The 27,330-nt window shown below is 39.4% G+C and overlaps 1 protein-coding gene across 3 annotated transcripts in view; it reads left to right on the top strand.

The window, feature by feature from the left end:
• Positions 1–22,502, top strand: part of LOC125886590 (integrin alpha-5-like) — a 57,383-nt gene extending 34,881 nt beyond the window's left edge. For all 3 annotated transcript variants that reach the window (XM_049572920.1, XM_049572931.1, XM_049572926.1), the window contains 12 exons: positions 4,647–4,714; positions 10,592–10,742; positions 11,587–11,679; positions 12,177–12,256; positions 12,695–12,775; positions 12,920–13,025; positions 14,076–14,234; positions 14,397–14,504; positions 18,481–18,594; positions 19,269–19,370; positions 19,487–19,609; positions 21,694–22,502. In XM_049572920.1, coding sequence (XP_049428877.1) covers positions 4,647–4,714; positions 10,592–10,742; positions 11,587–11,679; positions 12,177–12,256; positions 12,695–12,775; positions 12,920–13,025; positions 14,076–14,234; positions 14,397–14,504; positions 18,481–18,594; positions 19,269–19,370; positions 19,487–19,609; positions 21,694–21,777 — 1,269 coding nt within the window. In that variant the 3' untranslated portion in view covers positions 21,778–22,502. The remainder of the gene's footprint in view (positions 1–4,646; positions 4,715–10,591; positions 10,743–11,586; positions 11,680–12,176; positions 12,257–12,694; positions 12,776–12,919; positions 13,026–14,075; positions 14,235–14,396; positions 14,505–18,480; positions 18,595–19,268; positions 19,371–19,486; positions 19,610–21,693) is intronic.
• The last annotated feature ends 4,828 nt before the right edge of the window (positions 22,503–27,330 follow it).

Genomic DNA, 27,330 nt, shown 5'->3' with positions numbered 1-27,330 from the left:
TCCAACGCTGTTTTCAGTTCTCTTTATACATCTGTGCTACCTAGGCGAAATGCCTGCCAAGCTGCAGACCACTGTTTGAGATCAACAAACAGCAAAACCAGTTGTGTATACCAACCTGTTGTTGCTTTTCCAGTTGTTTCTTAGCCCGCAAACATGGTTGTTTTGTCTCTGGTTTTCCACTGGGGATAGTGCCACAAAAAGTGTTTTTTTAAGGAGACATCACTGCGTTTGCTGCCAGAATAGTGCTACAAAAAAACAGGTATTTTAAGCCAAAACATTAACTTTTCCCAACCATATCCAAATGTTTTATGCTGGTTTGCTAAAAACGCACAGTGTTTTCTGGCATTTGGGTTGCGTGAAACTTTGTTAAAAATGTAGGCTAGGTCAAAAGCATCCATAGTTAAAACCAAATTATACTATTTTTGAACTTCAGATATTTTAAATTAATATTATTTAGCATTTATAGTGCATAATGCTTGAATATGATGTGCAATAAATGCATGTGAGAAATATCCGAGTGACGAAATCCTCGCCAGATATCCAACCTGGAAATCCATGAAGCACAGCTTTAATTCTTCTCAGAAGATCCACTTCCAAAGACAGTGTAGTGTATCTCTCTGTAGAGCTGTAAATGTATCTATATATATTACATTACCACACTAAACATCTAGACCACACCACTTATATGGCCACACGCCTTGCATGTGATGAACTAAACAGATAGTGACCACAATGGTTACCAGTGGAAAGAGAACAGAACAGATGGCACGATGAACGTTTTCACAGAACATTACCAAACAATCTAGAACCATGTACAACAGTGGTTCTCTGTACTGTAGGAGTTCAGGTTCAGCTTCCATACCACAGCACATCTCCCACTGTTTACATTTTGCGTGCAGGGATTTATTTGAATGGCAAAGATGGGGGCTACAGGCCGCCGTTTTAAAATTGACATCAAATGTAAGGCCCCTTTACAGTGCTGAAGCCCATATGTGAGAGGTTCAGGGTCAGCTGTAGTAGAGCACGAGCTGATTACTGCACTCTGGTCTCCATTGGTAGTGCTTCTTTTTGTTACCTATATGAAGAATTGGATGGTTCATGCAGGACTGGCAAGTCATGGCTCTGCAAAAACACAGAGGGAGGACTGACAGCTCTGTTTGGGTGGGGCGGTGCTCGCCTCTCAGACATCTGGTTGTGGTTTGTTTATGTATGTTGCCAGTGGTCTCCTCCACCAGGCAAGAGTCAGAGCCTGAAAACGTGCACGTTTATGTGAGAGATACAAGGTGAAGTGAGTGTGATGTGGGTGCGCGAGTGTGTACGTCATATACTTGTTTTTAACAGAATACAGCAAGTTTTTTCAGCCTAGAACCTTTAAAGGCGACAGAATGAATCATCTGTTGTTGCTTTCTCTTCTCCTTCTGTGAAAGAAATCAACAGGCTTTTCTCCCATTGATCAGTTAGATCAAATGACGACAACATCACTTATCTCCCAGTAGAGTGTGGGCCCCAATGCTTTGCTAACACTTCACTTTACATTGTTTAGAGTGACACAAGGCCCCATGCTGGCAATTTAGCATCCACTGTTTTTAACATATACTTGCTCTTGTTTCTCCAGTCATATGCACACATTTAAATGGAGTGCCAATCAAGAGTTAATATGTACAGTACAATAAAGGATTATAGGAAATTAATCACAGCTGATGGCTTTGCTGCTATCAGTTATCAGCTATCTGTTATTTTTTTATATTATGGCAGTGATGTAAGAATGCACTGTAGTGCAATGTGAAATCATTGCTGGGTGTGGTCACAGTGCAACAGGCCACAATTCTGACCACACCAACAGCCATTTCGTTCTGTAAATACAGTTGTTTTAGGAGTAAGAACAGAGATGTAGGACATTTACTGTACTAAATAGTTAATTTTTCCTTCTGCACCCTTTTAATATAGCAATACATGCTACTGCTTTGATTTGGGATGGAGGTCTGTGTGCTTTTTTGACCTGCCTGGATAGTTAAAACCTCTGCTTCCTTCAATATATCAAAACATATTTCATCCCATAGATAAACTGAAATTACATTGTAGCATTAAGAGTAACAGAACTGCTGCTGGTTATTACCATAATGATGGCAGTAAGATTATATCTATGGCAGTGGAAGCATTATGAGGTTTTTTTTTTTTTTTCATTACGAATAAAGCTAGTTTCACTTAAGTTTAACTTGACATCATTTTTAAAAACCTTTAAGATGTGTAAATTATGTCATGGATACACAAATTGGTGTGACATAATCTAGTGACTTAAGCGCAGTATCTATTTTTTGATACCTTCAGTCCTTCCTGACGTTTAACTATTTGTGAAAAAAGTCATTGTAGCATGAATGTCATTGTCTAGCTGACAAAGCTGTGTTTCCAACATGCTTACTACTAGTCTCGCTGAGTTTAAATACTTACAGCCCCTAAAATAATGAATAGATAAGAAATAAGCACCCTTCTTCCATAGATTCTTGCTGGAAGACTCCAGTGACACTATTGCTGTGACTGATACTGACACATCCCTCAGCTCAACAGAGATGATGTGTGGGTGGTGGTGTCAGTCTGCACAAAGCTTTAATAAGTCCTGTAACATTATCCCCACCTCGTGCAGTCGGCATCTTTCTCAACTCAGCTGTCTGCTCCACCAGTAGAGACTGACCTCTGGTGACACGTGCTGCGCACTACATACATTACATCAACTCAATACTGCATCTCCGTATCAGTTAAATAGAAAGTGGAGCGACTGTATTATTGAAGGTATTGAAAATCATACCTTTAGAATTTCTAAATATACACCCTGCAGTCTAAAAAAAAATCCACTGTTTTAAAAAAAAAAGGAAGCTAACAATTTACATGCATCTTTTTAAGTAGTTCCAAGTCTGGCATTACTCAGTCAGTCTTATGAGCCATTTATAATCTGATGAACCCAAGTAGTTTAGCACAACCAACATAACTTGCTTTGACCTTGAAGTTAATTTATTTGAAACAAATTGATATTTACCAGAAGTTGTGGTGATAATAGGTGGTCAAATTGTTTTATTTAAGGTATTTATTTATTTATTCCAGGAAAAACTTTAGGGTTAGGGTTATTCTAACCATTATCCACTAACCCCATGAGTCATTTTTTAAGAGTGGTAACTATACTGTATTTTCTTTCTACCAAACTACACCCACCAAACCTATTACCTCTAAGAATAAACGAGGATCTACTCACAGGCCAGAGGCTCATGCATGATGTAAACATTAATAGCGTTCTCCTCGGTTTAGCTGTAATGTTAGCTAGCTCAGTGGTGCTAGGTGAGTTAGCAGTAGATGCACACCACCTTCATTGGCAGGTGTAGTTAGGTAGAAAGAAAATAGTTCCCTAAATGAAACTGCTCACAACAAAGTCTGTGGATTATTTTTGTAATCAGGTCATGATTTCTGGAAAGAGACATTGCTGGTGAGTTTTTCTGATGTGTTATTTTGGCACTTTGAGCACCACAAGCTGAGTGCCATTTAGTTCTATTATATTGGAGAGAAGGTAGTCAATATCTCCAACACATGGCAACTAACATTAAAACAATCTAGACTGATAAATAGCACTACAGGTAAGAGGAAAAATATGAATTTCTGATTTGGGGTCGGACTGTCCCTTTAAGAGCTAGAGGAAACATGGATCAAACGTATGGGAGGATGAAGAGATGAAAGTGAAAGACATAAAAAGTGGTCAGAAGGGGAGGGATGATAAGTTGGGACTCATCACTTGATCTTAGTATGCTATTACAGAGCGTGTGTGCTCCTGTCTGTTTGGTGTTACATGACCGATAGCCTCTTGGGTCCCGAGCGAATGTAAAAGCAGCGACTTGAATGAGGAATCTCTTCTGAAACACTGTTAACCATTGCCAGGCTGATTCTTTGCTCTCTGTAGCATGCTTTTGGAATCTAATGTTTCCCATATGTTGGAGAGATGAGGGTACGGCAACAATGACACCACGGAGTTATATGGGAGAAATGGTGGAGACAGAAATGGAGAAAAGAGAGAATAAAGCAAAAGCCGAAGGGAGGCACTGGAAAAGACAATGCCCCCCAAATCAAATCACATTTATCTTTTATTGTGGTTTTTACCAAGTAATCTGTCACGAAAGACTAAAGAGCCGATTAAGCCCTATTCTCTTTTAAATTTGAGGCTTTCACTCTTTGTGATCGAGGCTTCTCCGCAAAAATGTAATACTTGTTTAGATGGAATTCATCATCCTTTCATTCTCCTAAACCTTCACCATGTTTTCTCTATCCCCCTTTTCTTCGTTCCCACATGTAAAGCACAAATTGCTTTTATCCTGTGTACATGAAAGGATGCTGCTTTCACACAGCCTCTTGGCATCTGGTGGTTGCAAATATTGTTACAGTTTTGTGCATATATGGGGGAGATGTGTAGTCTATATCCTGTCTTATCCTTTTTATTAAATCATGAATCTCATGTGCTGGCTTCTGTAAACATCCTCTTCCTCAAAAGCTTTTCTCTCTCCATACCTTTGGACTCTGTTCCCCGAATACCTCTCTCTCTTTCACCCATCATAACCATCCCTCGCTCCTCCCTCTTCCTCCATTTATCTCTACTCTTCTCTCTTTCTCAGGCCCAGATTCAACTCGATTGTGGGGAGGACAACATCTGCGTCCCTGACCTCAAGCTGGCTGTTTATGGGTGAGAGGAAATAACAGCTCTATGACTTTACCTGATTCGACAAACAAAACTCAAACCCTCCAGTCACGCTTTGCTAATCTCCGACAGTTTTTTCCATTTGTGACTGAACAATTTCAACATATACCAAGGAAAGCTCTCATTTGCCATGTGCAGCTCCCAGTGTGTCTGCTGGGTCTTTACTCTGCTGCACTTGAAGTGATGCATTTTATGTTTCTGGTTAGTGAGGAATGAACACAAGAAGAACTGCATATTTAGCATGAGCAGCAGTTACAGCTTTGACTGAATAAGCAAAGTAAACAACAGCATTTACTGGAACACACTAAATTGCAACAGCACAGGCCGTACTGTTTAAAGCAGTTTTAATTGAGTTATTACGCCGCTTGAGAAAGGCAGAACAAGATGTGAAGTGGAAATTAAGTTGATATGGCTAAGGTGTTAGTGAACAGCTTTTTATTCACATATTCAGCAGATACAGAGCATCATTAGCACTTATTAAGAATTTAGTTTCTTGCCACCTGATGAATGTAAGTAGGCTAGTCACTCACCTTTGAGCTCTGTTTTGGTCTCCACTGTCTGTCAAGGGAAGAATCTACCTTTTCAGCTGCTAAAGGCTTCAGTATGTTTACTAGCTTGTCGCTAACTTTGTCCATGTGCTGTTTGGTGCGGGGCAGGTAGCTTACAGTGGGTTGAAAACAGCCGCACGCTGCAGCTGAAAATGAGCTTGATGGGAGCAACGAGAGTGAACCAAGTCAACAAAATTTCAGGTTGTAAAACCAAAACATTGAGCTGAGAGGTGCTAAAATGATTCATAGCTGAGGGGCAGTTGGGTGATATTTTTTTGTGGAGTTAATTACTACAATTCACACTACAAAATGAATCCATGGTCGAAAGTGAATAAATAAATAAATAAATAAATAAATGTATGAATAAACACAGGATTAAATAAATACAGAAATAAATAGAATAATGAATGAATGCTGAAACACACAGAAATAAAAAATAAATAAAACAGTTAAAGCATAAATATTTAAATAAATATATAAAGCTGATAATCAAACGGGACATAAATAAATATCTTGAATTTATTTCTACATTTTTGTACAATAACATTTATGTATTTCTGTGTTTGTTTGTAAATAAGGTTGGAGGTCCTAACCTCTGCATTCATTAATTATTTACTTATGCCTCTAGTTATTTATTTCGGGTTTTCTTTCTTTATTCCCATGTTTATTTATAAGATTTTACTTAGTTCAGCAAGATGGTTGTAACAATCAGTGTGTTACTCGAGCAAGTGAAAAGAAAAAAAGGCAAAAAAAAAATTAACAATATGATATAAAAACAATATAATATTGATAGTATATACAATATGGAAAGTTTTTTCTGTTTTTTCATATTTATTTATTCAGACCTGAAGTTAATACATTCAAACATATTTTTAAGTCTCAAGGAAACACACATTGCATTTTGGTGAGAAAAAAAAAATGCTTACACTAAAGCACCACAGAGTACCTTTAAACAGTTAAGTTAACAAGTGATGATCAGTGAAGATAAGTCACTCTTTCTTCCTCCAGATAAGATAAACATATCTGCAGGAAGAGACAGTGAGTGTGGTACAACTTAGTCAAAGAGAAGAAGCATGGGATTGATATAAAAAAGGAAAAGACGTGATAATGTGGCTCAGAGCATTTAAGACACATGATAAGACACTGTGTACAGCTCATCACATGCTTCTGCTGCAGTACAGATACAGAGGAAAGATTCACATGTTATGGTTAATCAATCGTGTATCCATGTTCGTGAATGGATGTCAGCCAAATATTGTGCAATGAGTCTATTCACAAAGCGAACACACACACACACACACACACACACACTTTCAGGCTCTCTCCCCCCAGACAGCTCTGTTATGAGGAGTGTTTTGCATTATGATGGCCATGTGATTTCTCTTAGCTGCAGAAATACAATCAGTGCAAAAAGTCTCCCACGAAAACTCAAAGATCCTCGTTTGTTGTTGCCACGGGACCAAACTCGAATGATTCAGCACTTTGACTAAACTGAATTTCCCTTCGCTGACATACTATAAGACACAGCATTTTTCTCTTGCGAGCCAAGAATTTGAAAACAGTGGGATATTTAACATTCACAACCCTGTCGCTGGTGTTTGATTTGTAACCTCTGGTTTCAGTTATGCTTTTATGAGCTTCATAATCCACCGTTATATTTTCCCAACACATGAAACTCATTGTTGTTAACATCTCAACTATACGCTGCAGATTTGTGTCTGGTCTCAGCATCTGTTGAATGTTGGTGTTAGGATATCAGTGTTGCTTCCTCTGCATTTGCTAAACTTGCCTGGGCCTAATTAAGATCATCTGGTGGTTGTCGTACCTAGCGTGGGGTCACTGCGTCCAGACCCTCTGAAGATGGGGGGAGGGGAGGAGGAAACAGGGAATGAAAGAAGAACCCTGATTCTGACCCTCAACCAGACTCCTTTCTCCTCTTTCTGCTCAATAGAAACATAGATTTACTACCACAAAGTGTGGCTGCTGGGGGAGGGCCGCAGTCAGAGAGTGTCGAGAGGATTTATCACCGCACTGAAAGTGTGTGTGCACACAGGGGCGTCACTGTGAACGTGCAGAATAAGGTGGGGGTCGGTTTCCTGAGACAAATCACAGTGATCAGATTTGGGTCATTTCCCAGGTCAGTCATGGACAGATATGCAGGAGAAAATGGCCCATGGGGACTTTCTAAAACAGAGATGCATTGTCTGGAAAGACTTCACGTCGCTGCTTTTCATTACGTTTTACAATTAATTCTCTTGGGCACTTTGGTCATGCCCTGCACCGAGTCACTTCAAATGAACACGGCAGCAGAGGTAGGAGAAACTGAGCTGTGCCAGCAAATAAAGGCTATAAATGGACGCTGTTATTTTCAGCCATTTTGATTGCAGTAGATAAAAATGGCCTTTTCAAGACGGACAAAAAATAATGGCTGTGTAATAGATACTCCTGGGAAATACCACTGAAAAAAAAAGCAATGGTTATGCACAAGTACAGGCGCTGTGAGGCTGTATGTGTAAATGGTGTTGCTAAATGCTGATGCCAGCATGCTAACATGATCCCAGTGACAATGCTATCAACCAGGGCCCGTATTCACAAAGATTCTCAGAAAGCTCCTAACTTAGCCTAAAAATTCCTAGCAAGGAATCTTAGCTCAAGAGTGATTCAGGAAGTTTCTGAGAGCAACTCTGAGCAAGGAGGGGACAGAAACTTTTATCTTAGTGAGGAGGTGTGGTTGACCCCGTTGCTAGGTATGACGCAGTCTTCTAAAAGCTGTGATTGGTTGTTACAAAAAGGAAAAAAGAAAAAAAAAGAAAAACAAATGCGCTCCTAGTAATGAATGGACAGTGAAATGAACTGATCATAGAACTTAGACTGTATTATAAGAAATGTGTAATCGTGAAAATAATTTTATGTCACGATGATGAAACTCAGCAAAATTAGATTAATTGTTACACAGCTTCAAAATGTTTGAACGCACCTCATTCACATGCCGATTATTATATTGATTTGTTTATTAGCTATGTTTACTCGCCATGCTGGTAATTTTACTACTTAAACTATTTGATATTAATGGTGGACGCAGACTCAGCTGTCAGCAATTACTGTGATTGCTGGCCTCCTTGTAAAAAGCGGTTTGATTTGGCAGAATGACCAAAACAACGAACTCAATGGAGAAAAAAAGAACGAGAAAGCCGAACTGGACAGAAGAGCAGTGCCTGCTGTTGGCACAGCTCGTGGAGGAGAACAAAGGAGTTTTAAGAGGGAAATTCGGTCCTGGGATCACGGCACAAGGGAAGAGGCAGACTTGGGAGTGCATTGCCTGACAAATCAATGCGCCGTTCCCTCTCCTTTTACGCACAAGCGATGAGTGTGAGAAGCGCTGGTACATGCTGCAATCCAAAGCGGGCGTTATTGCGTTACTACACTGGGTGGGGAAAGTAAGCTCATCCCTGATGAGGTCAACCACAAACATTATCCCTGCACGATCAAGCCGGTAGCGTCTTATTAAATCATTGTCGTTCAATATACGGAGAATATCTCTCCTTTCTCTCTGTCTTTCCACCATCTTCTCTGTTTAAGACACTCTCAGGCTTCTTAAAAGTCCTCCTCCCTCCTCTTAACAGTTTTTCACCTTAGGAGCTCTCTTAAGGCCTAAGATGCTTTGTGAATAACTTTTATCTTACCAAGGGAATGACGTCACTAAGAGCTACTTTTGGTCTTAGGATTCTTTGTGAATACGGGCCCTGATGTTTAGCAGGGGTATAAATTAAATTTTTTATCATGATACAATACTTGCTGATGTCGTAAAGTTTGTCACAATATGATTTGATTCAATTCAAGGGCCTAAGATTGATATTAGACAATCGATAAATATTCTAATTGTCTTTTTCGTGGCAGCTTGTCATTGTCTGCCTGGTGCTAAACTGCTAGCACTGTTTAAATGTTTAGGTTTTCACTTTGCATTGATTATACTGGTCATTGAATAGATATGCTGATCCAGATGAATGTATCGTTACACCCCTAATATTTACCATGTTCACCTTCTCAGTTTAGCATGTGAGCATATCAACATTTGCTAATTAGCAATAAAGACAATATGAAGTTGAGGATTATGGGAATGTCATCAGTGTTGCAGGTTTTTGGTTGTAATTTACGAATTTTTAACCTGAGACATGAATTTGTGTTAAAATTTCATTACAGTATATCTAACAATTACTGAGACACTACTGAGACATAGGTTTGATGACAGTAATATCTGTTAAGAATTTCATAATAAGCTCTCCAATACATGTTGAAATAATTGAGTCTGGGCCAAAGAGGCGAACCAAGTCATGCTAGCATGACTAAAAATCTGATTTAAGCTGCATCATTATTAAAGCTTTTTTTTTTTAATAGAGAGATTTTACTCATATTGAGACTCCTAATGGTAATATTTACAGAAGACATTTTTAAAACTTAACGTCAACACAAACAGCGATATATATATATATATATAGATAACAACTATTGTTAAAATGTTTTTGAAGTTCTTTTTTCAAGTAACTGTACAAATAAAGGATGTGAAGTAAGTTAAAGAGCAATACAGAAAAGCATAAAATTACCATTATGTACATTAGCTGTCGTGAAGTTAAGTTCTTGAACTATTATTTTTTGAGATTTCTGGTTTCAAAACTTAAAAAAGAATTCACTTGCTGTGTTTGAAAACAAACCATCTGTACTGGAGTTTTAAGAGCCATTTGAACCTCCTTTATTGTCAGTGCTTTAAAGCTGCACCTATTTAAATTTTTATATTAGCAAATATATAATTACTGTGTGTTATATGAAAGTTGTCACTTGTAGTGACAAACCCACATGGAATTATCAGCCGACTCTGTAGTTTTCCTCAGCCCTATGGATCTATACAGGTAGTATCTTTCAGCTAATTGTTTTGTTTTGATTTATTTTGCTGTTTTGGCTCAGTCTTATTACTCTCATCAGCATCACTTCCTGCTTTTAGCTGCAGTAAGCAGCTGTTTTCAGAAAAAAATCTCTGAAAACCACACCGTACACAACCAAACAACAGACAGACAGAGTTAGCAACTAGCTGGTGGACAGAGTGCAGCATTAAGCAGCTACAGACTGAGTCATTTCCCTGAGGAGTTGATGGAGACCATACTGGGCTGTAACTTCTGGCACGATGCAATATATCTTTTTAACTTTAATAACATTCATCGTGCAGACAGTAACACTGTATGCATGGACGTGCTTAGAAGGGCATATTTCTGGAACTTTTGTTGTCATCAACCTCACTGTGATTGTGGTTGTCCTTTCATAGTGACAGAGCAGAGGTTTACCTGGGTGATGAAAACTCCTTGAGCCTGACGTTCAATGCCAGGAACGAGGGAGAAGGAGGGGCGTATGAGGCCGAGCTCTATGTGGTGCTTCCCCCAGAGGCCGACTACAGCGGGATAGCACGCAACAATGTGGTGAGCCGACAACTGTTACTGTTACTATGCCTTTAGTCTCTAAGTATACTGGTAAGAAGCAGTGACGGACTCAGGATGTTTGAAGGGCAGGGGCGAAAAGTAAAAAAGGACACCTACTGCATGACATGGGGACAAGAAGGCAGCCAAAAGGGCACATCTGCTCGTTTTAATCCAATAGGACACATCGTCTTGTTTTGATCACTCAAGGGGGCAGCCAAAAGGGGCCATCCTCTCATTTTCACTACTCAAGAGGGCAGCCAAAAGGGCACATCTGCTCATTTTCATCATGCAAGAGGGCAGCTGATAGGGCACATCCTCTCATTTTCGCCACTCAAGAGGACACTTTAGTGTGGCGTTTTCAACCAAGGAGGCACCAGGGGGGGCAACCCCCTCCCCCTCCCCCCCAGTCCATCAGTGGTAAGAAGTATTCCTTCTTTAGTACTGAACTATTATTATTATCCTCCACCTGAAGTATAAACAACAAACCTTAGGTTGGGTCTTAACAATGTGCAGCGTAGCATAATTTGATATGTGTTTGATTTTCCAACCAAATATCACTTGAAAGCAGTGCTACAACCACTGATGTGGGAAACCCACTTTGTACACACTCCCACCAGTTTCTGAGCAGAATTTAAACACACTATATACGAAAAATTGCAAAAAACAAACCAAACAGGAATCATGATGAGGCAGAAAATATCATAATCCTTGTCACAGCAGCTGTCTGTTCACCACAACCTATTGAGGTGCCTAAAAAACAGAACTATTTTAGGTTATGTGTTTAGTTATCTAGTAATCTTAGTACCAGAGCTGACAGTATTTGATGTTTTTGTGTCCTCTCCAGAGCCTGACTCAGCTGACGTGCAGCTATGAGACAGAAAACCAGACCCGCTATCTCGTGTGCGATCTGGGAAACCCCATGAAGTCTGGTACCAGTGTAAGAGCCAACAAAGTTCACATGTTGTCTTTTGGCCTTTTTAAGTTTTTGTGTCTCAGTACAATTAAGTCAAGTCAGATTGTTCTGGCATTGCATAATTCATACACAAACTCAAAATTATTTTTTAATTGACCTGATAAAACATACAAAACATAAATAACACTATCTTGTATAAAGTCCCCTGGTTTCAAAAGCAGAAGAATACCTCAGACCAGAATAAGAGTCCAGGCTGTGTGTGTTCATAGTGAGAAAAATGCAACAATTGCTGGTCGACTTTTCATAACCACAGGAGAATCAGCTGGACTAGAATATGTTCACAAAGCCAATTTAAGATCCTGAAAACTTTGGAGGGAATGTAGAAAAGTAATGAGTGTGTGGTAAAACAACAACAAATAACAGAACTAAATCAAATGCAATAAATCTTTGTCATTTTTATATTATTCATTCCCCATGTTCCCTGGACTAATTGTATACATTTACTGTGGGTCTCTTCCTAGTTATGGGCCGGCCTTCGGTTCACTGTGCCTAGACTGAAGGACACTCATGATACTGTACAGTTTGAGCTCCAAATACGAAGGTACATGTCTTGGTATTCCCAAAATATCATGCAAGTATAGTGTTTAGTACATGTTCTTTTTTTTCCTTTTTTTTACAAATTAGTAAATATGAAATATTTATATAAACATTTTTATGGAAGCCTTCAGAGGTAAGGGGATTTTTTTTTTTTTTTTTTTTTTGCAGGCAAAAAACCCCCTTAACTCCTATGAGGAGATAATATATTAATACTGTCACACACACACACACACACACACACACACACACACACACACACACACACACACAAATTCCCCCTGCTCTTTAATTGCTTCCATATATTTTTGATATTTATAGATATCAATATTAGGTATTTTCTGTTAAAAACAATTACAGAATTTATGACAACTTGACAAAGTCCTGTTTTGAAAAGTATGTTTACACTGTTCTAACTCTTTGTCTTTCTATTTGTCCATTGTAGTAAAAATGCAAATAACTCAGAGAGTGAGGTGGTGCTGTTTGAGCTGGAGGTGGCTGCTATGGCTGAAGTCATTCTGCAGGGGTGAGGCTTCTTTGCCAATTTCCACTACTACTACTACTACAACTACTATTATATCTTCTACTACATAAGTACATTACCATTATAACATCATTCCTATAATGGTCGTTCCTGCCAAGGTAAAACCTCTGCTTTTGTCTGTTGCAGTGTTTCTCGCCCGGACAAAGTCATCTTTCCACCTCCCAACTGGATTGTTAGTCAGACTCTGAGGGAAGAGCAGGACATCGGCCCTGAGCTTCAGCAGGTCTTTGAAGTACGTTGACATTTCTTCTATGCATGTTTACAATTGTTACTGCTCTCACATATCTGTTCATATAATTAAAAGGTGGGTAGACTAAAGTTTCTGATGAGCGATTATTTACGGACCGTATGAAAATTAAAGTAATGATTGTTATTTTTGTTTGAAGGGAGGGTAGTCTGAAGGCTTTTGTTTCTTTTACACCATATTTAGATTTTATTTCGGCTTTCCCTCTTGAGATTTATTATATATCAAAGAGATCAAATGGTTACATTATAAATATGGCTCTCATGTCATCTGCCACATGCAGAGGTCAACACACGTTTCTCTGTAGCATGGCTTTATTTTCCTCTCCACACTCAAACAAGAAGTAGGTAGGACCAAACTGTTTGTATTCAGAAACACAATACATGTGGAGCTAACTAATGATTATTGATTGGCTGATTGAACATAATCTATACTAAAGAAAAGGCGTGTGATGAGCCGAAAGGTGAAGGGGCAGGGACCACTGTCATGACATGACATCAGGATGTAAAAAGTAAAATTATGATATGTGACATTATGAAACAACAGTTTCTAATATGAAATAAAAACAAACCCCTATAAAACCATTATTATGAGAATAAAACAGTATATAACATTTCAGAATAAGATGAGTTTTAATAATTTCTTAAATAAAATAAAAAACTGTCCTATTTATATATTTTACAAAATGTACTCGAGACTATATATTTAATGATTACTTATTTATTCATGTAATATTTAACATTTTGGGACTCCATTGCAACTACAGCATATTTTTTTGAGATATTGGTGAGAGGTTGCAGTTTGCAGGTCTTGCTTTTTTTATTAATAAAACAAGAGAATTAGCCCACATTCCATCTCAGTAACTTTTGTATAGTCACCAAGGCAAACACAAGTCCATTATAATGTAAGATAATGTATTTATCTTAATATAACCTGTGTCAGACATGCAATGCAGCTGTCCTTCATGAGGATTTATTTAATCACAAAAATCCCTTTAAAGACCAAAGCAACAGTTCAAACTTAACCTCCTTCTTTCAGTTGGTGAATAACGGTCCCAGTGTGGTCAGCCAGTCCACGTTAGAGGTGAGGTGTCCTCTGAGGGCTCACAGCCACGGGCTGCTCTACCCTGTGGAGTTGGTCACTGAGGGGCCACTCAGCTGCTCCTCCAGACACACCTTCAATGCAATGAAACTCAAGGTGAGGACACACACACACAACCACACACATCCCCCCACACACACACACACACACACACACACACACAGCTTGGTTGGCCTGGTGACACCATCGCCCTTGGTCTATTCTTGGCCATTGAACATTTGATTATGTTTGGTAGTGACTCTGTCTTTATGCACGCAGCTCCAGCCTCCAGCAGCAGAGGGGCACACGTCACTGAAATCCAGCACTGAGCACCACATCCGGAGGAGGGAGGTGTACAGCGATCCTCTGGCTAAACAAGGAAACCTGGTGAGACAATATGAAAAGAATAGGAAATCCAGCTGTAAACATAAAAGACACTGTGTTTTCTGACATGTTGTTTCGGTACGTATCCATGGACACAGTTCATTTACAGGTGCACACACATATACGTAATATATTTCTACATTAAAGTACCCCACTGACTTAGCAGTGCACTACCATAACACTGTCACACTTGACAGTTAAAAAAACATTCTTCTTTCTAGTCACAACTTGGTGCCTACATTACCCACAATGCAGCTGAACCACTGACAGTTCAGTCGGAGATTTGGGTGTGTTTTTAGCACTGACTTATATAGCCTGGTACCGCAACCCTCTGGCTACATCCACACTAATAGGTTTTCATTTTAAATCACGTAGCGTTTGCCACATTTACGCCTTATCGCTACACTACACCGGCATTTTGGAACCCATGAAATGGAATCTTTGAAAACTTTAGGTTTGCGTTTTATGCTGGATGAAGAACGATGACACTCTGATTGGGTCTTATCAGTAATGACGTGTCAAGCCAAAACATTATTACTAAGCCTACATACTATTTTTGATTTCATCCTTTCCCGTTGCCATGGCTTCCTCCAGTGATGGATGATGCTCCCAGTACTGCTCTAATATGTCACTGTATTTGCTTTGTAATAACTTGCCACTCTGTTCTCCGCCGCCTTGACTGCCTTATACTCATGTGTTTCTCTCATTTAAAGTTCCACCCCATTGTCGGTCAAAGCAAAGAAATCTTTGCTCCGGTTTACACCTGCATGCACATGCCATGTTTATGAGAAAGGAATTGTGATATGAGTTTTAAGGTGAGTTAGCATGGCCTGAAATTATTTCTGAAACTGAGCTAAAACACTTATGTACGGAGATTGTTTTTGTTTTGAAAGACGGTTTTAAGGTAGAAACACAGTAGTGTTGATGAGGCTACAGAGGTCTGGTAAGCTCATTTCTTTCTGACTCCACACCTCTCGATTTTTTTTCATTTTAAAACTTGTAGTCTTCAGACTCAGCTGATGCTAACTCAGGTGACATCACTTGAGGCAACTTTACACAGCTCCCTCTGGAGACACAAAGTCATATATGTAGTAGTACACTTGACACAGTAATCAAATGACAAAAGTGTCAATAATTAAATAAATTAATGTATAAATAATTACATAAATAAAGTACAAGACTAAATAAATCAATGGAAATACAACAATAAATATAGAAACAAATACAAGAATAAATAAATGCTTAAATAAACACAGAAATAAATAAATATTGCACAAATAAATAAATAAATGCAGAGGTAAGGATCTACTACCTCATCAACATACAAATCAAAAATACATAAATGAATAAATAAAGCTCACCAAAAATGTAGAAATAAATTTAGGCTATTTAGGTATGTCCTATTTAATTATCAACATTTATTGATTTATTTATGCATTTTTCTTTATTTATTCTTCTTCTCTTTATTTATTTATTTATTTTTAATTTCTTTTTTATTTATTATTTATTTACTTATTTATCTATTAATACTTAAGTCATTTTTCGTTGTCCATGCCCCTGTAAGGAAACTTTGATATATAAAGTCTGCGTAGTGCCTCTCTATGTTCATGAACCTTGATTTTAACGACCCTTGATTACATACCTCACAATTATGTACAACATTGACATAAAATGACAGAAGACTGATATCAGTTTCATATCTGTGTGCCCAGAAATAGTTGTGTGTAGCCTCGCTTTGCACAAAGACTGGCAGCAAGGGGAAACTGTTTACTTAGTTTGGTCAAAGGCAACAATGTTCTTTCCAGCAACTCAAAAACTGTAGTATTTTTACAGCTTTTTTTTTTTCACTCGATGGCAGACCAAGCCAATTTAAACATGTAAACTGACTAAATAAGGCATTTTGGTTGGATTCACCTTTTCTTTTCTAACTTCCTGAGAGCAGTTTTTCCTCGTCAGGATAAGGGAGTTGACTCCATGTGTCCCACATAGACCCCAGGAGGTGTTTGTTTTTCTCCTTCTCTTTCCTCCTTGACTCAGCATGTGGAGGGAATCATGGTGACGCTGTTCACTCCAAACACACCACAACAGAGGCTCTTAAATTGAGTCAATAGCTCTTATGTTGGGTGTTCAGTCCCACAGAGGTTCTTATGGTAGTGTGTTTTCATTAGTGTGTGTCTCTTAACTGGAGTGCACTGTGACTTTTTTTCAGTCTCCTGTGTGGGCTCCACACATTAATGTAGTACACGGAAACCAAAATTGTCCAATCAGAGTGTAAGAGGAGGAAGCACTGGCCTCTGAGCTTGAAAAAGATTTGAATTATAATGAAATTATCTCTTTCAACAGAGGAAATGGGAATAGATGTAATGAGCTCTGGTCACCATCTCCTGCTGCTTGCTGTAATTGTTTGTGAGACGACGTTAATTAGGTTTGTGATTTACAGGGTTCCTTTGGTGAAGCTTGCGTCACTGACTGTAATGTTTGACAATTAATCTCATATGGTATTCAGATGAACCATATTTAAAGTGGAGACTCTGACCACATGTTGATGTTTTTAAACATCCATGCCCCACTGTCTGAAAGCTGAATGTTAGTTAAAGTGTTGGATTGTCTTTTGAATTGGTGTCAAACTAAAGGGACTGATTTTTGATGGACTCCAAGTTTAAGTCCAGAACCTAATGCAAAAAAAAATAAACATTCAAAACATGTTATCAGGTTTATTTCTTTAAAATGGTTAATGTGTCCCTGGAGTGACATCGTACCTGGGTTCCATCCAGATCTTGAAACTGATGCCCACACCTCTGATTTGTTAAGAGATTTATGGAGAATAAAAGTAGTGAAAAGAAATATCCAAACATGGTAGTGAAGAAACTGCTTTGTATTACTGCGGGGGACTGAACACACTGTGGTAGTCAGTTTTCCATTGGAGGATAATACCTATCTATCCAATAAACCTGCCTGAACATGCCAAGAGGTCACTGAGCACCTTGCAGACTGCAGATTAATCATGTTCCTGTCTTTCATGTATAGTAATCTGTGGCATTTACTGCACACTTTTATTCCCTAACTTTATGCAGTGCCTCCACCCAGGCAACATAAGTACCCCTGTAAAACTGCAGTCTGGAGAGAGAGAAGAGAAGTGCTATTTGAGGACAAAGTTGGGGAGCAAATTACCTGCTAGCTGTCCTTCCATAACCTGTGAGCTAGACCGCTCCCACAACAAATATGAAGCAAACGCATAATAACAGTTTAAATTTAAATCTTGCCAACAAGTAAAAACTGTCCGATAACAGTTATGAGCTGGAGGGAGAAGCATCTCCAGTAGAACGGTGCTCCACTATTCAGATGGTTGGTAGTTTGATCCCCGGCCCGTGCAGTCCACATGTCAAAGTGTCTATGCCATAGGTGTGTGAGTATGTGTGAATGATTATCAAATGAGCAGGGGCCACCTGCTCATTTGATAATCATTCAATTGGTGACTCTCAAATGCTGTAGGTGTGAATGTGAGCGTGAATGGTTGACTGTCTTTATGTGTCAGCCCTGTTATATCTGGTAACCTGTCCAGGGTGTAGCCCACCCCTTGCCCAGTGTCAGCTGGGATAGGCTCCAGCACACCCACAACCCCTAACAGGATAAGCGGTTATGGAAAATGAATGAATGTATTTATCCTTATAACTCTAACATCTACCACTTATCTACTATTTACCAATTTACTACCTACTCTTTTAAAATGAATACTACATCAGGCTCTGCATTGTAATAATGAAGATGCAGTATGGATTTATCATTTAAAAAGGATTGGCAGGTGTAGTGCTTTTACATAGATGTTGTGCCACGAGTTGTCTCTTTAAAATATATGGGGATAATCTTTTAAATCTTTTATAGATCATTTATATTGTATGATTCCTGCAGACAAATCATTTTGGTTTGAGAGAAATGGTGCTGGATGCTAAATTAGCTGTGTGCTTCTGTCCCTCCACAGACATGCTCGACAGTGACGTGCTGGCAGCTGCAGTGTAATGTTGGGCTGCTGGAGAGAGGTGCCAGTGTTATCCTGACTGTACGCTCCAGACTCTGGGCCGAAACTTTCATCGAGGTGAGACTACAGGACACACTGCCCTACAGTGCAGCTATGCTGTCATCTGGTAGTACAGGAAACTCAAGAGGCAAGCTAAGGCTGGATGAGAACGGCAACATGAAGTCAGACAGTCTGTGTGCTTATACTGCCCTCTGTTGGCTGCAGCAGTACTCATCAACAAATCACACATCTTTTTTATTTTATTTTGGCAGCATGAACACACTGCAGACTCAAAACCAGTTAGTAAAGTTAGTAAGTAGTAAACAGTACAGGGCCTTAGACAGGATTATTTATTATGATGCTATTTGATGAGTTACATCTCTTTTGTTGAAGTGATCATTTCAAATCTTATATGGAATTTATCAGTTCTACCCCAGTGATGGGATAGGTATCATGCTGAATTGACTTTAATGGCAGAGTTTGATCAGATAGTGCACAAAAATGTTATCAGTAGTAGCACTGTTGGTTTCCTAGGTTTCAGTGTATTGTTTTAATATCTGAAGGTTTTAGGGGAAAACCTTCAAGAATCTTCTGAACATCTGTTATTTTGAAGGACGATGGCTTGATAAGCATACATGATTAAGATACTGAAAAGTGCCACAAAATTTTAGGTACTGGCAGCCTTTAAGCCTGTGAGTCCAGCCCCTATTAAAATATTACTTTTTTCATCTGTTTTTTTTTTTTGTCCACAGCGGGCCTTTAAGCAGTATGTTCTCGAGTGCTCTGTTCAGTACAAGGTGAACACCATGCCTTATGCTATTCTTCCCAAATCCAAGCCATCAGGTTCCAAAAAGGTAACTTTATCACATTTTTATTCAACAAGTTTTTTCACATCCAAGTGTAGATGTCAGTGAAAGGTGGTAAGAAAGTTAGGAGGTTCGTCTAAATGCTGTGGTTTGCTGTTGTTCAGGTAGTGATGGCCCTGATGTGGAGCAAGCCGGACAGTCCGTACGCTGTGCCAGTGTGGATCATCATCCTGGCTATTCTAGCTGGGTTGATATTACTCGCCCTGCTCATATATCTACTATACAAGGTAAGAAGCTGATACATAACCCTGCTTACACAAGAAAATAAGTTCTGACTGGCTGGCATATGTTACAATTTAAAACCAGGACACTTCAGGTGCAGTCTTAATGGGGGTTAGTTGGTGTTACTACAGAGACCAGGTAACTACATTTTTTAGAGCCATGCGATGTCATTAACCATCATCTCCAAACTATATCTATACATGTGTTTAGTAAAATGATTAGGCTTAGACAAATTACTGAATGGGTCTACCTGGCACAGAGACACGAAACCACTACAAAGACACACAAAATGACTTAAAAAAGAGATGCAGAGCGACTACATAGAGATGCAAGTTACTACAGAGACATAAATGGAAACAGAGACACAGAGACAGTTCTGGGGACTCCCTGAGAGGAACTGCCCCCTGGGGAGCTAGACTACCTTCAAAGGCTTTTTTCTGTTTGCATTCACACCGCTAGTAGGAACACTGAAGTGATGTACTGTAAACCGACCAGTGGTTGGTTAGCAATGTCACTTTCACTTTGAAAAACTGCTTTTTAAAATTGTGTTGTATTTCCACCATCGCTGCTCAGTAAAGCCAGTAAAGACTTCATTGTCGGTCCATCTGTTCATGTTTTCCTAAAAAAAAAAAAAAAGAATTTGTTTGACCAATCAACGTACACTTGAGTTACTCGTAGTTCTTCATGTGCTGGGAGCTGTTTCTTAGTAATGATGAGTCATGACCAGAAAAGTGTTTTTGCATGACAGATTGATCTTCACCGTAAGATCAGTTGAACTTTGACGTTTTGGATATAAAGTGTCATCACTTCATCATTTTATCCTATTACACATTTGTGGGAAAATTTGTCACAATTAGCTTATAAACTCCTGAATTACAGCCAAAAAATGTTTTGTGAGGTCACAGTGACTTTGACCTTTGATTCTCATTTGGTGGTTGAATGTTTACTTTAGCTTATTCTTGAGTCCAAGTGGGAGTTTGTGCAAAATTTGAGGAAATTCCCTCAAGGCGTTCTTGAGATACTGTGTTCATGAGAATGAGACAGAAAGACGGATGCAAGGTCACAGTGAACTTGAACTTTGACCTTATGAGCCAAAATCTAATCAGCACATCATTGAGTCCAAGTGGACGTTTGAGTCATATTTAAAAGGAATTCCTCAAGGCATTCTTGAGTAATCTTGTTCACAATAATGAGACAGACAAGATCACAGTGACCTTGACCTTTGATGTATGACCACCAAATTCTTTTTCATTTCATCCTTGAGTCCAAATAGACATTTGTGCCAAATCGGAAATTTGCATTCATGAGAATGGGACGGATGTACTGATGGACAGACAACCTGAAAAAATAAGTGACGGAATAAAAAGTCCCTTATTGTTAAAAAAAAAAAAAAAAACCTCAAATGTTTCTAGTTCTTATGGTGGGGTCAAACCATAAAGGGGGGTTCTTAGAACTATGACAAAAAAAATAGATAGATGACTACAGACACAAACTGATGCCCAAGAGATGCAGCCAACTCGAAAGAGATTAAAAACAACTACAAAAAGACAAAAAGTGACTCCAAAGAGACACAAGTAGACAACAAGGAGATGCAAAGTGACTAGAAAGATATATAAAATGACTTGTGTATGTAATGTAGTTGTTTTGTGGCTCTTGCAGTCAGGGTGCTCTGCCTGGGGGCCTTTTACAGGTCTCTGCTTAGGGGCCCATTGTTTCATATTCTGTCCATGCAATGTGGGATGATGTTTAAGAATTTCACAATACAAAATTTTTCAGTTTAAAAAGAATTGGATATAACATCAAGGCACTTCATAAATTCTCTATTATCGTGTTACAAAGGATACTTATTGGATACTAAATTTGCTTTTTATGACATAACACAGCCCTGGTCTGATAAGCCAACATCACAAGTGTTTTATTCCTGCAGTACAGTACTGGCCAAACCTCAAACTGTACAAGTTGTACTGTAAGTGAGGCCCATGAAAGAGATAGGGAATATTATTTTTTCTACAGACATCCCTCCTTACAGTCCAGACTTTGTGTCAGATTGATTTGTTTCTGATCTTCCTCTTTCTGTGTTTTTCTCCAGATGGGCTTCTTTAAAAGGTCAGATCCGTATGGTACAACCATGGAGAAGGCCCAACTCAAGCCCCAGGCGTCTTCTGAAGCTTAGATCCAACAAGGAGCCTTCCCTGCAGCTGTTCTGAAGAACTGGAATTACCGTCACATTCCCAAATGATAAGCAGGCAACCCATTTACAAAGGGACAGTTATGGGTGCTGTATCACTGGAACACACAATATCTGGTCCTGCACTAAAATGCCAAAGCAGGGAGGACTACAAGGATCATGCAGTTGAATATGCACTGCTGTTTTGGACATATATTTGAACAATCAGAGCAAGGTTTATGAAGCCTCTGCAGAAAGAGCAGCAACAAGGACGTACTCATAACAAGCTGATCTCTGTGGAAAGATGTTTGTTTGGAAAATAGTCTTCATACTCAATGTGTTGATCAGGAAAAGGTTAGAACTTCACAGCCCATATCAGTACAGGAAAAAATGCACGTCCAGCAAAAGGCACTAATGCTACAGTATTTTTTTATTCCTAAAAGATGTGTTTTAAGCCATGTTTGCAATCCCAGTGTTTGATATTTCTTGAATTGCCTGCCTTTGTATGATTTATACACCACTCTTTATTTATGGCACAGTGTTTGTCCCAATGGTCTTTGAATGTTGTACTGTACTGTCTGCAGGACAATCCTGATCAAACTGCAATGTTTAACTTGAATCGTTCCTCTCCCATATTGGGAGGTATTTCGTTTATGATTTAATGTGTGTAATGTATTCATTGTGTTATGACCCATTGGTGTTGTGGCCTAGAATAAAGCCTGATTTTGTATACTCAACCAAAGTGTCATTGATGTGCTAAGCAAAATTAAACAGAGCCCACTGCAGCTGACATGAGATACTGTATGTTAGAAGTACAAAGCGCAATCAACACTGAAATATTTATCATTGGCTGTCTTTCTGTCAAAAACCCTTTTCCCCCCTTCTTCACCAGTAATCCAAAAAACTACATTACTTCATTACCTCCCTCTGCTGGTGGTTTATGTTACTACAACTACACGGAACCTGTTTCCTGATTCCTTAACGTGCCATCACAAATATTAATATTTTAAGGTGATTGTCCACAACAGGCTACGTAGTTAATGGTGAGTTCAGTGCAAGTAGATTGCATCAACAAAGATGTTACTGCAACCATTTTTATATCAGCCGATAGAGCGGGCAGCTAGCAGCTAGTGCAAACTCTTCAGCACTCAACAACGGCAACAGTCAAGTATAGCTGTGAGAGACACTCTAAAAACACAGGGTTTCTCCTGGATGGGTGCCTATTTGCTGGACATAGCAGTGCATGCTCTAGCCACCCTTTTAATTTATCACTATCCAGTGATGCTAACATTAGAATGCCGTAACGGCGCCCCTGTTAATGGGCCATGAAAACACTGGATAAAATTTACTGTATGGCTAAGGTTCTCTGTTAGCAGGTCCCACAGAATTCAACTACATTCATCCAAAACACCTACCCAAAGTAAACTGGACACTGTTCTTGTTTCATTTCTGGTAAGTTGTTTACCAACAGTCAGAATCACTGTAAATGCTTCTGTCATTGAGTTATATAAGTTGCAACACACTTCAACTAATTTCATTTATTTAATTTTAATTCGCCTGAATATTCTCTTGAAAAAAAGGTGCTGCAGATGACTAGAACTGGCAGGTATTCACTATGTGTCCATATCACGAAGCCTACGGAGAGTTTACGAATCTATTTTTGTATTTGTGAAATGTGTTTCACAGATTATGCATTAACACACAGATTTACAATCCCTTCACACAAATAATCTTGAGACAAATCTATCTCCACAGAAGCCTTACCTATTCCATATTCAAGTAGATAACAATATCACAGAAGCAAAACATTTTCCACATGTATTTACACGGTTTTGTCCAGCCTAAAATTAACTTTCTCAGTCACATGTGGCGGGCGGCACGGTGGTGTGGTGGTTAGCACTCTCGCCTCACAGCAAGAGGGTTGCCGGTTCGATCCCCTCGATCTGCGCGGAGTATGCATGTTCTCCCCGTGTCAGCGTGGGTTCTCCGGCTTCCTCCCACAGTCCAAAGACATGCAGATTGGGGACTAGGTTAATTGGTGACTCTAAATTGTCCGTAGGTGTGAATGTGAGCGTGAATGGTTGTTTGTCTCTATGTGTCAGCCCTGTGATAGTCTGGCGACCTGTCCAGGGTGTGCCCTGCCTCTCGCCCGATGTCAGCTGGGATGGGCTCCAGCTCCCCCGCGACCCTCAAGAGGATGAAGTGGTTAGAAGATGAATGAATGAATAAGTCACATGTGGCGAGAACCTGTGGCAGACATCACCCTCTTGTATGCGAATGTGTGCTTATGATTAATGCCACGCAGACGCAGACAGGCCACCACTCTGTCGATACTCAGGCTACATGTTTATTGACGTTGCCATCTGCGATGGCCAACTCTCCTATGTCTGCAGACATCACAGGACCTGTGAGGTGTGGTAATGAACTGAGAGAAAACGAGAGACGGTGGTGCACAGATACATGGCCCCTATTTCCCTTGATGCTCTTCCTGCTCTCACTCTGGTTCTTCTGGTGGAGGAGCAGAGGACAACCTGGGTCAGCAGGGTTTGCTGGAGGCTCTTCAGGGGCTTACAGCCAGGCCGCTTGTCATATTTTTTCATGGGAGTCTTGTGCCCCTGCGCCCTGGACTATTTTTGGGGCATTTTTGCCTTTAATGAATAGGACAGTAAAGCATGAAGGGGGAGAGAGAGAGGGGACGACATGCAGCAAAGGGCCACAGGTTGTTATCGAACCTGCATGACAAGGCCTTTGTGTACGGGGTGCCTGCTCTATCCATAAAGCCACCGATACCCCTTTAATCAACATTTTAAAGTGGAAATAGACAACTTTTCAGCTAGCTTACACTGGCAGCCAGAAGTATCTCTAATCCATAATCCAAACAAATAAGACCTTTCCTAGGAGTGGTCCTCCTAAAACAAACTGTGGTTAAAGTTGCTATATGCTCTTTTGATCCATGATTAAGGAGCTGATAAGCAGACAGCATTAGCGAGCTAGTGCGCTAGGTAATAGAAAAAAAAAATCTATTTCTGCTTTAAACAAGCAATTGTGAATGCAAGGCTAATGTTATTTTTACAACAACGATCAAAAATGTATTTGCCAATCTCCATTCATACAGCATACAACTTCAAGTATGGTACTCGCGCATGCGCATGTCTAAGTGGCTCTCTGGCTCTGCAGGGGGATGTTTCTCAGAGAAAGTGGAGTGAACAGGAGTTTGACATGTCCTCACATTGTGATGACAAGATATTTGATAGAGTGGAGAATGAAAGAAGTGGAACAAAAATTGTTGTAGCCCATGAAATCCCCATCAAGTATGCTATAGCTAGCTAGCTATCCAGTGTAGTGGCTACTTGCAAGTTTATGTTAGCTACTGGAATGTTTTCTACTAGTCTATGAACTAACTGTATGTTTCAGCTGAAGCCTGCTAGCCTCAAAAATGACATTCTGGAACCATTTACTGAAGCAAGAAATATTCAGCTGAAATGCAAGGTTAGCTCGTGACGGGCTATTGTAAACATTCAGCTAGCTACTGTTAGCTTACAAGCAACCTTGTTTGAAATGGGAAAAGTGGTTAGTTAGCTAGCTAGCTATATAGCATACTCGCTGGGAATTTTGAGGCTGCAATAATTTCTGTCAACCTTTTTTTCTTTTTGAAACTAACAATCAAATAGTGACTCTATAAGATGCCCAGTCTTTGTAAAATCTTATTCAGTGACTAAAAACTCTCTGACTCATGACACATTGTCTTAGATGTGAGAGGGTGTCAGACTTGAGTCAGACTTTTCAAAGTATTCAAGTCTACAATAGACATTAATCACTTAAGAAACAGGATAGATTCTTTTAAATACATGAAAATTCACCACACTTTACTCAACAATGAAACGAATGATGAAGCATAATGTACATCACTTTACTTTACACATACAATGATACTTTCATGATACTGCATGGACTACTCTATGAGTCCTTACTACAGTTGATTGTTTAGGTATGTATAGGTGAGTACAGGTAGTACAGTTTATGACTAGTCAAGAACATCAATAAGACAATTATAAAAAAAAGTCACATCTATAATATTTTATCACTGTTGATACAGTGCATCAGGAAGCATTATGTGTGTTTATGAGTGCAGTCATACAGCATTATAAATGCATTATAATTAACTATAAATGCCCTCATAACGCTTTATAGATGTGGGCCTCACAGAAAGTGTTGCCATTTTTTTTTACTGAAAATGTTATCGTTATTCCTCTTATAGGCCTATAGGCCTCAAATGTGTCCCATATAATATCTATCGATGGTCTATCACCAGGAGTTATATTTCTAACATTTGTACTTATAAATATCTCAGTATGATATTTTTTATATATTTAAGAATGTATAAGGGCTCAATTGCACAACTCAGAAAAATATCAAAGTCCAGTTTATTAAACAATGGGCAAAATTGTGGTCAGGCAGAATCAAGGTCAAAAATCTAGATAGGCAAAATCAGGCGCAAAAGGGAAAAGGCTAAAGTGGGTCCGAAAAAACACTAACAAGATCAAAAACCGAGGATCAAAACACTGACAAGACATGCTGATTGACTCAGTACACAGAAGAACACAAGGGCAGGAAGTCAAGACACCTGAAACGAGAGAAGAGTTACTACAAAATAAAACAGGAAGTGCAACAAAAACACAGAGAAAAAATGACCTTATCTCTGACAAGTCCTGACACCTGATATGAAAATATAATCTATTCAGTTGTACAATTTTTTGGCATGTGAATAATTTGAGAATATCCACTTCTCAGGTTTTCTCAACCCAAGAAAGTGGGGGGTTGTTTTCCAGACCGAAGATTTCTTAGATGTCTTTGAGGGGTTCTCTTCAGAGACTTCAGCCGTCTCAAGGGGTTTCAGTGGTCCATTAGGGAGAGACTCATATTTGCATGAGTCATCCTCAGCTGGGAGCACCTCCATAGAGACTTCAACCATTTACAAGTGTTCAAAAGGAAGAGACTCCTGTTGGTATGGCTCATCCTGAGGCTTCTCCTAGGGGGATGAGGATTGTCTATTCTCTCAGCCTTGAGCTCCGTTGACAGCTGATGGTTGGGTCAGATCTGAATGTTAAACTGAGTTATCAGCTCCTCCCTCCCTTTCTCAAAAGATTCCTGATTCGTCAAGGTGTGTTGCTTCAGGATATTATTCTGCCATGTTTTCACAGAGGGCATCCTGCTCAGCCCTCAAATTTTCTGTAAGATGCAGATCTGCTGACAACCTTTCTGCGTGAGATTTGATTTTATCGTTAACCTCAAACCGAAGATTGAGCTGAATTTTCAGCTCCTCGTTCAGCTCATGCTAAATGTTGAACCAAGTCTTAAGCTTTTCCTCTCCGTAGAGGTGATTCATTGGCCAAAGCATTTTGCTGAAGGATTTTAATTTCCGCTGCCATTTTTTTCCTGAAGGGCATCCTGCTCAACCTTTAGATTTTGAAACAGGTGCTGGTCTGTTGACACCCTTTCTGTGTGACACTTGATTTCATCGTCAAGCTCATGCTTAAGACATTCATTCTGCTGTCTGGG

The sequence above is a fragment of the Epinephelus fuscoguttatus genome, linkage group LG1 (genome assembly GCF_011397635.1).
Source record: "Epinephelus fuscoguttatus linkage group LG1, E.fuscoguttatus.final_Chr_v1".
Classification (NCBI taxonomy): Eukaryota; Metazoa; Chordata; class Actinopteri; order Perciformes; family Serranidae; genus Epinephelus; species Epinephelus fuscoguttatus.
This window is presented reverse-complemented; position numbering and strand designations above follow the sequence as displayed.